Source organism: Caloenas nicobarica, chromosome 2 (assembly GCF_036013445.1).
Source record: "Caloenas nicobarica isolate bCalNic1 chromosome 2, bCalNic1.hap1, whole genome shotgun sequence".
NCBI classification, from domain to species: Eukaryota; Metazoa; Chordata; class Aves; order Columbiformes; family Columbidae; genus Caloenas; species Caloenas nicobarica.
This window is the reverse complement of record NC_088246.1, coordinates 159,630,025-159,642,425: the sequence shown is the minus strand read 5'-3', so window position 1 is coordinate 159,642,425 and position 12,401 is coordinate 159,630,025. Positions and strand designations below refer to the sequence as shown.

At 41.5% G+C, this 12,401-nt stretch overlaps 1 protein-coding gene across 3 annotated transcripts in view; it reads left to right on the top strand.

Annotated features, from left to right (window-relative positions):
- COL22A1 (collagen type XXII alpha 1 chain) overlaps nt 1-12,401 on the top strand; it is a 237,834-nt gene that overhangs the window by 159,773 nt on the left and 65,660 nt on the right. For all 3 annotated transcript variants that reach the window (XM_065627435.1, XM_065627434.1, XM_065627436.1), the window contains 4 exons: nt 1,227-1,280; nt 10,462-10,515; nt 10,878-10,931; nt 11,884-11,937. In XM_065627435.1, the coding sequence (XP_065483507.1) occupies nt 1,227-1,280; nt 10,462-10,515; nt 10,878-10,931; nt 11,884-11,937 (216 nt within the window). The remainder of the gene's footprint in view (nt 1-1,226; nt 1,281-10,461; nt 10,516-10,877; nt 10,932-11,883; nt 11,938-12,401) is intronic.

Here is a 12,401-nt window from a genome sequence, read left to right as displayed (position 1 = left end):
GGGGGTGAAATCACTTTTCAATGTCTCTCAGATATTTCCGTGACTCCTCTTGTACCCTTGTAGTATATTACTAACGACTTCAGAAGTATTAATGATTCAGTGTCTATTACATGTCAGGGAACAACAGATTAGTTTCACAAGAAAGCCGACTTGCCTGAAGTGGCACAGCAAGTCAGCTGTTGGGTTGAGAAAGTAATCCAGGCTCTGCCTGAACTCCAGTGTCTATGCATCCTTACTCCATCCTTTCTTCCTCTTTTTTCTCATGTAGGACTTTTCACTGTGAAATATTTGAGGTCAAATCCATGGGTAACACAGGTGCTGCAGCATCCATATAGGTGCACCTGTCTCAAGGCTAGACTCCAGGTCCTGGCCTGTCCTTCCCTTGCAGCAGCAAAGCTCTCTGGTTTCTCTGCAGGAATATTTTTTTGCTTGCAGAAGAGTCAGTGAGCTCTGAAATTTTCTACAATAAGGGTGGTAAAGCACAGAAGCAGGTTTCTTAGAGAGGTGGTAGATTCCCCATCCCTGGAGACATCCCAGGCCAGGCTGGACAGGACTCTGAGCAACCCAATCTTGTTGAAGATGTCCCTGCTTATGGCAGGGGTTGGACTAGAGGAGCTTTGAAGGTCCCTTCCAACCCAAACTATTCTATGATTCTGTGATTCCACGATTCCTTGATGGTAATGCCAATCCTAGTTAGAAATGCATCATGGATTCCTGTTTTCTGGCTTAGAGATTGTGAAGCTTTTTTATTCATTATGAACCAGGGTTCTTAATTATTTTCTTTCTTAATATATGGGACATTGCTAGAAACACAAGGAACACTGCTTGGCTTTGTTGGGGACGGGTGGAGGGCTAGACTGCAGCAAGGAAAGTGCCTCTCAGCATGTGTCTACACGTGGTACCTCCCTTGGCTGCATCTCAGCACTGTGATTTCTCTGACCCTCCATGGGCAGCACCCAGGTGGGATTGCAGAGTGTGAGGGATGCCAAGACGTGCATGAGACCAACCCTCATCTGTGGGTCTGTTCTCACCATCTGGGAGATACAGACCTGTCAAAGACAACTGGATTTTCTCGTCCAAATGGTGTCTGCTGCCTTCATTTCTAGCCGGTGTGTTTTGTGTACTCACATTAGAGTGATTTACCAGTTTTGAGGTGAAAGGCTTTGGAAAGTCAGTAGCAGTCTTTGCCCTCGTTTCTAATATTTGCTCCTCTGTTGAACGCACAGGGCAAAAAGGGAGAACCAGGATTCCCAGGAATCAATGGTCTGATCGGCCCTCAGGTAAGCGATGATTTCTTCATTTTCATATAATATGTAGAAAACCATATTTTGTGGCAACAGGTGGCTTGGAACAGCAATGCAGCATGCCATGACCTCGTTCTCTTCTCATCTGCACCATCTTTGAAGTTGGTATTTCTCCTCTAAGAGCCATAGTAATTTATCCTGTTGTGACTGAGAGAAGTCTGCCTGTCTGGCAGCAAGAAGTTTCACCTTCCACAGTTTTTCAGTATCTTTAAACAGGGGCATAAAGAGGTGTTTTGTATGTGATTTCCCTAGTGTTTGTGCACAGAGCAGTATCATTCCGGAGGGAAAGCAATGATTTGTGGTTTGTAACATTTAGGCCGGTGTCTCAGCTAATTGTTGGCTGTGTGAATTGGCAATTGCAGGTATAACTCCTGTGCTACCATCTTGAGGGGAGAAGCAGTTTAAAAGGTATTTACTATTCAGAAAGCACGCTTCTTAGAGAACAAGGCTATTTTTGTGGCTTTGATACTCACATTTCTACTTGTTATAGAGGAATAGCTGTTGGCTTATTGAGGAAGGTAGAGACAGGAGCTTAAAACTAAATGTTTATTCTCCCCGTGAGGAAGAATGTCTTCAGTTAATGACCCCTTAGCTCCCTTTTTTTTTTTAAAGCTTTTGGCAAGATAGTGCTCAAAAATTGCACCATCGGTAACATCATCAGGGCAAAATAGTGCTGTGTATGTCAAGGATCGTCAGAGAGGATTTGGCATGACCTTGGATCAGCCCGTTCTGCCCTGTATTGTGATAGCACTGGCACTTGCCTCTGGCTTGGTTTCTTGCTAACTTCGTGGCCACATTCAGCTGACCCGATTCACTTTGTAGGGTCACCCCTTCAATAAGAAAAATACCTGTGGGAATGTCCTTGAACAGGAAAGATGCAACATCACTTTAGACAGACCACGCAGGATGAAACTGAGAATTTCCTTCATTCCCTTTACAATAATAAATTAAGAAACTGGGCCTTTGGCTTTGGGATTTTGTTTCAAGAACCGGTTAAGTTTTGGGCTGTAATGAAGAGCTCCCATTACCACAGCTGTTGGTGATGTATTGCAATAAATGGCACACTGCTAGACAGCAGATACGGATTTTTCATTTGTTTCCTCTGGCAAGCTATGCCCTTGTAACCACGAAACATGATCCAGAAACGGGTTTTGTGGCAGATGTTTTGTAACGGGCCATTCACATGTCTGTGGAGGCTGTAAAGAGAGGCAATCCAGGAGCTTGTGATCCTGTGCGGGTGAGAGCCCTTGTGTCCAGCTGGGAACCTTGCCTCATGAAACAACAATACGGGTTAACATATTTTTAAGACTTTTTCTTTTGGTAGACTATCTAGTTTGTATGTATTTCATCAGCAGCCTTCAAGAGGAATGAAGACAGCATTTCTAATGGATTTAAAAGATTTTGGGGTCTGTGTGTTCTGTTGTGTTTTTTTTTTTTGTGGGGAGTTTTTTTGTTGTTGTTGTTTGTTTTGTTCTTTTGTTTGTTTGTTTTCCATTGGATAACATTAAAATGTCCCCCCCCAAGCCTTCTGAAACATTGGGAGAGAATTTTCCTTGCTTTTGGAGGAAGATTTTTCGCCGTGCAGTATTTCTGAGATATCCTCACTATCCATCCAAACTTGCTCATCTCAAGTTCTCTATAAATTTAAAAAATATATATGCATGTGTTAGCAATTTTATAAATGTGACTGAGAAAATTGCTGACAAAGCATTAAGTAATTTTCCTTTCCACACAGGCTAAATAAAGTTAGCAAAATTTATGTTAATTAAAATCACATACAGTGCTAGCCTCATTGAGGGATACTTAAACTGACTGTTCCTCCCAGCTAACTGTAAGAATTGAAAAAAATATTGCTCCTATTTCTGCAATGGAACTCTGTTCTGGACATATTACTGCAGATTTCCATATTTCTGTTTGGAAAAAGTGCTTACATTCAGTTTGTGACAAAACTACTTTCCAGCTTAACAGCACTTTTTGTGACACTTGGTTTCTTAAGCACTCTATCAGCATTTTCTTAGCTTAATCAGACTATTTCCCTAAAAATATCCAAGAAGAAAAGTACCTTCTTTATGCTGTAGTTGCATGGATATTCTCCCAAGTCACATATGGAAGTTTGTGTCACCTCTTCCTGTGCTAGATCCATAGCGTTGAGGGCCAACTGAGTTATGTGGGCCATGTATAAACTAGATTTGGACTCTAGAATAAGCTGCCTTTCCTCTGCTATTTTAAATTTAAGTATTGTTCTGTTTTCAGACCTGGTTCCTCCCATCGATAGCTGTATGTGCAAAAGGAAGGAGTAGTTATAGGAGGTGTAGAAGGCACATTGTTGCTGAAAGACATAGAAAAGACCACCTGAAGTTATTGTTGGGCTTTGTCAAGAAAAATAGTTGCTGCCGTCCTCAGTCTGACTGAGAAGCCACAGAAGGATGAAGCAGCTGTGCAAAGGAACTAGCCTGCGAGCTACTCTGGAGCAGAGTCAACAGATGCAGTGATGAACCATAGTCGAGATGATGTCGGTCTGACTCTCAAGGACCAATGACTGGATGTGGTCGCTTTTGAGTTATTAATAATTTAAGCGTCAAATCCTGAAGCAGCAGCTAGGAGGCAACTTCTCAATTGGCCTGGGGATGTTTTGTGACAGTAGGATAGCTCTAGTTTTACCTCTCTCCTTGTACACACCAACTCAAACTAGATTTTAGTCCAGAAAAGAGTTTTAGATTTTCAGGGTTTTTTTGTTTGTTTGTTTGTTTTGTTTGTTTGTTTGTTTTGTTGTGGTGGTTTTTTTTTCTAAATCAGCTGTGGTGGTGAACCAGTCCATGTGCTTATTTGCTCTGTGTTGTCCAGTCAACACCCCCAAAAATGAACATTTATCTTCCAGTGACCTTTAAAAACAGTGCATCTTGCAACATCATTAAGCCACGGAGTAGACACTCTGGGTCTTATTTCCCCTCTGGATATGAATGATCTTCCTGCAGCAAGGACACAGACATCTGAACTCATAATGTGTTTATATTGTTATTATTTATTTGTACTATTTTGGTTTCCAGGAACCTTAATCATGGGCCAAACTTCTATTGCAGCAGGCTGTTCAAATGCAGACTGAAAAATGAGCATTTGTGTAAAGTGATTTCAGTTTAAATAGTTGGATGAATACCAAAGCACAGGAAAAAACAAGGCTCTGCATTTCTGCATGGTCACCTGAGATCTTGTTGTTCCTGGTCTATCCCGTCACCCGTTGATAGGGACAGTTCAGAGAAGGGGATGAAGGCTGTTGACGAAGTACCTTTGCAAATGTTTTTTCTAGGCATTAGGAGAAAGCAGATAGGCAGTTAGGTAGTTTATGCCAAGTGAGCCATGGAGGCTTAGCAGAGAGAGGAGTTGACGCCCCAGTGCTAACTGAGGGCTCAGACACCCTGAGCTGTATCCCTGAATTACCAGAGCTGGGATTCAGCTCCAAATACAAGCACTTGTTGGACTAAGGATGGGTTTGCATGTGTCTGGGCTCCTGTTCCTGAAGGTCCAGTTAATATCATCAGTAGAGCCTGAAGCTCTGATAAATCAGGTACCTACAAACGGTCCACTGACCCACTCTGGATTCTCCAAGCTGAGCAGGTACATACTTTCCACCTGTGAGACAGCAGAACAAGTCAAAACTCTTTGAGTTTTAAGCAAAAATGCCATATCTCACCCTTGCAGTATCTCTGGGTTGTTACTGAGGTTTGCCTTATGCTAGATAACCTGGTGGTATAACTAAGACCAGTACAAGCTGTACCTTTTGTGGTCTTTGCTGGCAGTGATTTAATTAGTATAGACTTGTCTATAGGGCGTGAGCTCAAGCCCAGCTTTTCTTAAGTAATTCAGGAAACAAATTGTATCTTCTGAAATGCACGGTGTCCTTAACGCCCTTTTCATAATGGAAGTTAAATACAGTGAAATGTAAGAAAAGGATGCAGGCCCCAGCTGCAAGGCTCAAATTGAATTCAAACTATGTCAGTGCTGCTCGAAATTGGAAGATATTGCTCAGAGTTATCTTTAACAAGATCTATACCTTTAACAAAAATAAAGAAAAAAGAGTCTACACCAGTGCAGATCACTAATAGCACTGAAATGGAAGACCATAAGGGAAGTTTTTTTTGTTTTTCTCATTTGCTGCACTGACTCAGTAAACCAACTTAAAGCAAACACACAGGGAAATAAATTGTCCTCTATAGACAGAAGAGATCATGTCTATATCTTACACTAAAAGTAATGAAATTAAAAAAATACTACCTTTCACTGGAAGCAATAAATTCTCGTGGAGAGCCTGCTTTGTACAAAGTCAACTTTATTCAGTACTTTTACAGAGCTGGAAAGACAGTTCAGAGAATTTTTTTTTGAAAAAACTTTATTTTAAAAAATAATGTTGGTACTACCATTACAATGCCACCTGGTAAAATAACTCGAGACCTCATCTGCTCATGAATTATGACACCATTACTGAACCATGATTATAGAGTATGCATCATAGGTAAATGCTCAGATGTATTGGCTCTTCAGGCTTTTGTTTTTTGGTGTCATCAGCACCATCCTTTTCCTATATCCTCTTATCTTTGTCCTGGTTTGTAAGGCAGGATTTAAGCAAAGAGAGCAATATGGTGCTCTAATACAGAATTACTGAAAATAATTCACAGGAGTTGTGCTGGTGGATACTGTAGTGCCTGGGGTGAGAAATTAAGAGCAGATTTGAGCACCTGATACCAGTGACCACTCAGATGCAGCAGAGGAAAAATGGAGAGTCGGAGAAGAAAGTGACATGGCGAGACACATGGACTGCTCCACAAACCCAGCTGTAACAGCTACATTTTTAACGGGAGGGAAGTAGAAATAAAGGGGAGACAGCACAAAGCCAACAGTAGAAGTTTGTGGGAGCTTTCTGAGAGGTGAAATTGCAGGGAGTAATTGGATTTGAAGGAGAAACGAGCGCAGGCACTGGTGGGGAAAAAGGCTGTCATGCCATTCGCTGTCATTGTGGCAGCAGACAGGATGCTCCTGCATGTTCCAGAGGTTCTTCTCATTCATAAAGCTGGCATGCCGCCTAAAAAGCCCAGACCACAGTCTGTTTTGGCATGGGTTAAGGGCTTATCTAAGCCTTTCTCATTGTGCAAGAGAATCCAGTCATTGGCATGGAATGATACACAGAAAATATGTCTGTGCAAGCCTTGCCTCCAGAGACAGATATCTGGAAATGCCATCAGACTTCTGTTTCCACCTTGGAATGGGATTTGTTCACCTCCCTCTAAAACACATCCATCCCTTCTTTCATGGAAAAGATATTTAGGCCGAGCAGCCTACTGATGTAGTCACAGACAAAGGTTTTTGTTCCTTTTCAGAGCTTCCTTAGGGAGTGCAGAACCCAAATCTTAATAACTCTGCCTTTCCTTTCCCAGCTTGTCTTTCTGCAAGGTACACACTGGAAGAGGAGAACATCCTTTAGTGGATCATGGAGGACAGACACAGCTGGTCCTCCAATATGGAGAGTGTCAGATTTCTGTGTTGAGAACTGTCCCTGCATTACATTGTCTAAGGAACGGAGATGGATGAAACACAAGCCAGAAAAATCCACACACTCCCCCAATGTTTATAAAGATGTCCCACCCCACGTCACACACACCTCTACACAGTATTTGGATTTTAATGAACATCTGGAATATTTTTGTTTCAAAACAACAGTTTGAAAATACTTTGGTTTAAATATTTTGATAAAAGAGCCATGCTTTGCATTCGTTTTTCAAACTGAGTTGGTGTAGTCCTGCTTTAGAATAAAGTTTTCATATGTCAGTTTTTTTCTTCAGCATGTAGGAAGCACACATCAGTCTTCACCAGCCAGCAAAACCACCACTCCGTGATTATTTTTTTCTAGATCAGAGCTTTAAAGGGACAACACTGGGGTCTGGATTTGTGACAGAGTGTCTCGTCTGTATAGTTTATCGAATGATCACTAAAAAAGGTGATGAATAAAAGCGAGTACTTTAATCTAGATTCAGTTACAAAAGGGAAGCAAAAAACCAGATGATGTTGAGATTTTGGGGTTAAACATTACAGGCTGTCCTGCTGCAGCTGTTTTATGTTGTTTTTTTGTTTTGTTTTGTTTTTTTTAAATCACAAATAAATGCTGTCAATTTGGTCTTTTCCAAATACTTAGAAAGAATAATCCTTGCTCTGAAGTATACTCAGAAATCAGGAGAATGGCTACAATAACAGAAATTTATACACAAGTGAAGCCGATTTGCTCTGGACAGTAGCAAAAGGGAGGGCTCTATACAGGACAATTATGATTTATTTCTGCAACTTCCACGTGATCGTGCCATTTTATTTCTCTGTGTGCCAGTCACTTTCTGCAGCCCAAGGTTGCAGAAAGCAAGGAATTCAATATGACAGTAGATATACTAGTGCACACAGTCAGCTGAAGCAGGCTGTGAGCATACTGTGCATCTCCCAGGGATACTGGTGGTCATTATGTAAAACTTTCTACATCCATCTCAGAGAGGGTTTTATCAAAAGAGCTTTCCATTAGTGGCTGCAACAGTCATTGATGCAACATGTGGTGATGCTACCTGAGTAAACCAGTGTTGGGCATGACGTCCCAGATGATGGAGAGCAATGAAACTGAGTTATTAGTGGCAAGTTAGGGTAAGGATCAGTGTGCTTCTATTTGAAGATTTATGATTGCATAAGGTTATTGTGGTCCAGAATATAGAAAGTTTAAGAGAATAATTAGAAATCATCTTGGATAGTGAGAATATCAAGAGTTACTAGGAGAAATGGTTGGGATGAGGAGGATGTAGGACCTTGTGTTTCAGGGATTATGCCAGTTGCTGACAGATGCTTGAGCAAGGCTTTTACTTTCAGGAAGATGGTCAGATTAACTGCTGTCTGTACTGTGTGGCGTAACTTCCATCATACTTGGGAATTGTTTGACTGAGGCACGGTCCTGGCTGGCATTTCTCGCCTCTTGGTAGACGCTTCCTGAGGTAGGGCCATGGAACATACGTGTTTGATGGTGGGAAGTGGTTCAGTTATTGGCAGAGAGCGAGCAAAATTAGGCTATTAGGGAGGAACAAATGGAATTTGCAAATAGTCTGCAAAGGTAAATTTTGCATTTTCTTTCCTGCACTTATGCATAGTCCACTCTGCTGCTGAATCAGTTTGCTGTTGTTTTTCTAAAGGTGCCTTTGCCTTCTTTCCTGGTACCTCACCCACTCTTCATGGAAGCCCCTTCTTGGAGCCCATACCTTCTGTAAGACCTCTCAGCAATGTCATCCTTGTAGAGGTGGAGTAGGGCCAAGCAGAACTTCAAGGTACTTGGTGTCTGAGGTCACTCCATCTAGTTGTGTCCACAGTGTGGTATTTTCTCTTGTGCTGGGCTAATTTGGACTGTTCTTTGAATGATGAAGACTTTCCTAAGTGATAGATGGTCTCAGCCAGGTGTCTCCTGATTGGACTAGAGCTCCTTATCTGCAGGATCTTCCCGCAATAGCAGCTGAACCAGCATTCCCAGAAGCTGATGCAGGGCTCCCCAGGAATTATGTCAGCAGCATCAGTGCATCCCAATGCACATATTCCTGGGAATTTTTTAGTTGTGCTCACATTTGAGGCACTTCACAAATGCTAATGTTGTTGTGGGATGACTCCATGTCTGGAGCTGCAAGGAAAACAGATCATGGGAACTGAGTGCATCTACAGGTCCCTTTTCTGGTTGCTTTGCACCACCTATTGGTGAGAGGCTATCTTCTCTTCTAGCTGAATTTTACAAGTATATTTTAAAAAGACTGCTTATCTGCTACCGTCTCTGTCAAACCGTGCCACAAATAATTCCGTGTCCTCACTTTTCTACACCATTTTCTTCAGGTACATTTTTCTTTAAATGTGAGATGTTAATATTGATTCATGACTCGTAATACCTTAATCACAGAAGCTTGCTTTGTGATATTGAATGGTGACACAGGTCTAGCAGGGAAAATGCTGACTGACCATTTACCATCATGCATCAGATGTTCAGTTTCAATTCTTTACACAGGGTTTGTGTGGGGGGAGAAGGGGCTGGTTGTTGTGGTTTTTCTTTTTTTCTTTTTTTTCCTTTTTTCTTTTCTTTTTTTTTTTTTTTTCGTGTACAAACACAGCAGAACTCCCTCGATGCTGAAAACTGAAAATGAATGAAATCGTAATGTTAGAAAGACAGAAAGAGACGGCCAGGGTAAAGTTTCAACTTAGTCATATATCCATTTTTCACACCCATCCTACTGTCTTTCGCTTAGGTCTTGATCCGAAAAATACACAAACACATGCTTCGTTCTGAGCACAGGAGCAATCCTGTTTTGTCTGCAGTGGAAGCTGGAAATTACAAACACCTCTGCAACTCAGGCAACCGGTTAGAATCTGTCAATTATGGAAACAAATTTCACAGCTAGGAAGCCAAATTTAACAATTCGCTCAATACATGGAATTAAATTCATCTGAAAATCGGATGTCTATTGAGAGAATATTTTCTCTAAGAGAAACAGCTGTTGCAGGGAGATGAGTAAGAAAGACTGTTGGGACATTTCCAGCTGAATGTGGGCATTGAAGCATTTGTGAGGACCTTTTAATATCAACAAGTTTAATGCAGAGCACTGAAGTGGTGGTGCATTTGTTTTAAAACACCCAATCCACTGCATTTTTTCTCCATCCTCTTGGTTTCATATTTTTACCTCCACTCCCCCCCAAAAAAGCCCAAACCATGAGCCTGTTCCATCAATTAGTTACTTCAGACATCTTTTCGCAGAGGTAAATTGTTCACTTTGAAACAACATTAATCAAGATCAAATTAGGCTAGATGCTACAAGGGATCCTACTGGACAAGCTTATTGTTGATGGCCTTCAGCTCCTCCATCTCTTGTACTGCATTGGAGGATGGAGCTCACCTGGTAGCAACAGTAATTAGTGACTAAGTGGGAGATCCTGTTCTGCTGCTGAGTCTGGTTCCCTTGGAGCTCAGTTTGGCATCTCACATGTTTTTGGTAGAAGTTAATGAAATAAAGTTCAGTGCTTTTGCTGTTTTGACTGTATAGGGAAGGACCTGAGGCTTTCAGTCGCTAACAGGGAGTTTGATTATAAACTGGTTTGGCTTCATCTTTTACAGGGACCTCCAGGGCCCCCAGGCATTGCTGGACCCCCAGGACCACCTGGAGCACCAGTAAGAAAACATGCTTGGGGATTTTTGTTTTATATAAAGGAGAGGAAAAAACAGCAGGGAGAAGTTTAGGTCATGGGTTTCAGTGGGAATTGAGTCGAGGCCTCTGGCAATGTGTTTTAACTTATATTTTATCGCTGAAAAGCTACAGCTGTTCCCAGAGGACAGCTTCTCTGTGCTGAATTTTGGAACCACATTGGTACTACCTGAGGATAAGTCGATGTCTGCAAGACACCCCACAGCAGAGACCTGACTGCTGTGGAAGGGAAAATCTCATTTAAGTTGAAAGCAGCAACCTCCAGTGAGGTAGCTGCAAAGGACGGAAATACTGATTTATATTTTTTTGTGCTGGTTTCATTTTTCAGGGACTGCCAGGAGAAATTGGAGTTTCTGGTAAAACTGGACCACCGGGACCAGCTGTAAGTGTTGAGGAACTGCTTACCTTTCCTCCATGTCTTCAGATACTTTAATTCTCAAGTCTTTGACTCCTGTCCCACAGCTTGTCTGCATGCAAGGTTTTAATGTGTGCTCCAGCATTGTCACCTTTAACGCAAATGTTAATATCTGATACCTTTTGTGAACAAGAATTTTACCAGATGCAGCTCCATTATTCCTACACACTGTGACCGTGATGTTTTCTTTATATGATACCTTTCAATAGTCATTTTGCAGTTGGCAAGATCTTGTTCTTCCAGTCCTGGAGTTTCCTGAATGGAGCCAAAGAACTCAAATTAAAATCTCAGATTTAGCAGAGCATGGCAATTTCTGTTGGCTGTTAAGCCAAGAAAGGTGAATTATGAAATACTTTCTATTAAGAAGTGCCACCTACAGACTGCAGTATTTGGAGACTGACTGGCAAAACTTTTTCTCACCATTTAAAATACATTACAGGAAGTCATTTTAATTCTTATCCTGCTGAACGATTCTGTCTCTATGTATTGCATAATTTACTTTTAGGAGTCTATGTATTGTGTGAGAAATGACTGATATTTAAAAAGAGAAATAGATATTAAAACACCTTTATAGCTACATATAATAGAGACTTATACAGAAAAAATGTATTTTTTGAAGTTATTTAAGAATCCACAGTGCATAACATCCCTATATTACTGCTTCTCTGTAACAACACTGACATCCAGTGGTCATTCACCAAAATCGGGATACTGGAAAAAGGGTGAAGAAATGTATCTAGTGAGAACTATTGTTTTATTGGAGTCATGGTAGGAAAAAATTCAGAACAAAATGCATGTGATGGTTATTGTTTTCTTAAACTTGTATCAGTGGCAAGAGAGATGATCTGAGCATGGTTATACTGAGCTTGCTGTTAATGATTTAAAGAACAGACTCAACTGATTATTTTCTCTCGTTTAGGGGTTGCCTGGCAAAGATGGATTAAATGGGCTTCCTGGGCTTCGGGGTCAAAAGGCAAGTGATGCTACATACCTGGGCAGCTTATTCAGGTGATCTAGCAAGTGCAGGCAGGAAGGCAAGCAGATCTCCAGAGCCAAATATCACCAATCCCACATCACTCGGGGCCACCAGTGAAGCTCCAGGTCTAAGTCAGCTGGTGGGATTGCACTGTACTGAGTCCTTATGAAGATGGAACTGGTTGTAAATATGGCAAGGATGAGAGAAAGTCATCTTTTCTTCAGCCATGGTATCCTATTCAGCAAAACACAGTTGACCATTGCAAACAGAGAAGCATTTGCTGTCACTCAGGAAAGCCATTGGCATTGGCAAGTCAAGGCATGTATCCAAGGCACAAAGAAGAAGAAGAAAAACGAAGTGTGGCAGGCTCCAGAGACAATCCTTTCTTTCCTTCCTGAAGGGCTGCAAAGAAGAAACACCATCCCCCTAAGGCTTCTGTAGGTCTGTGTCGTAGAAAGATG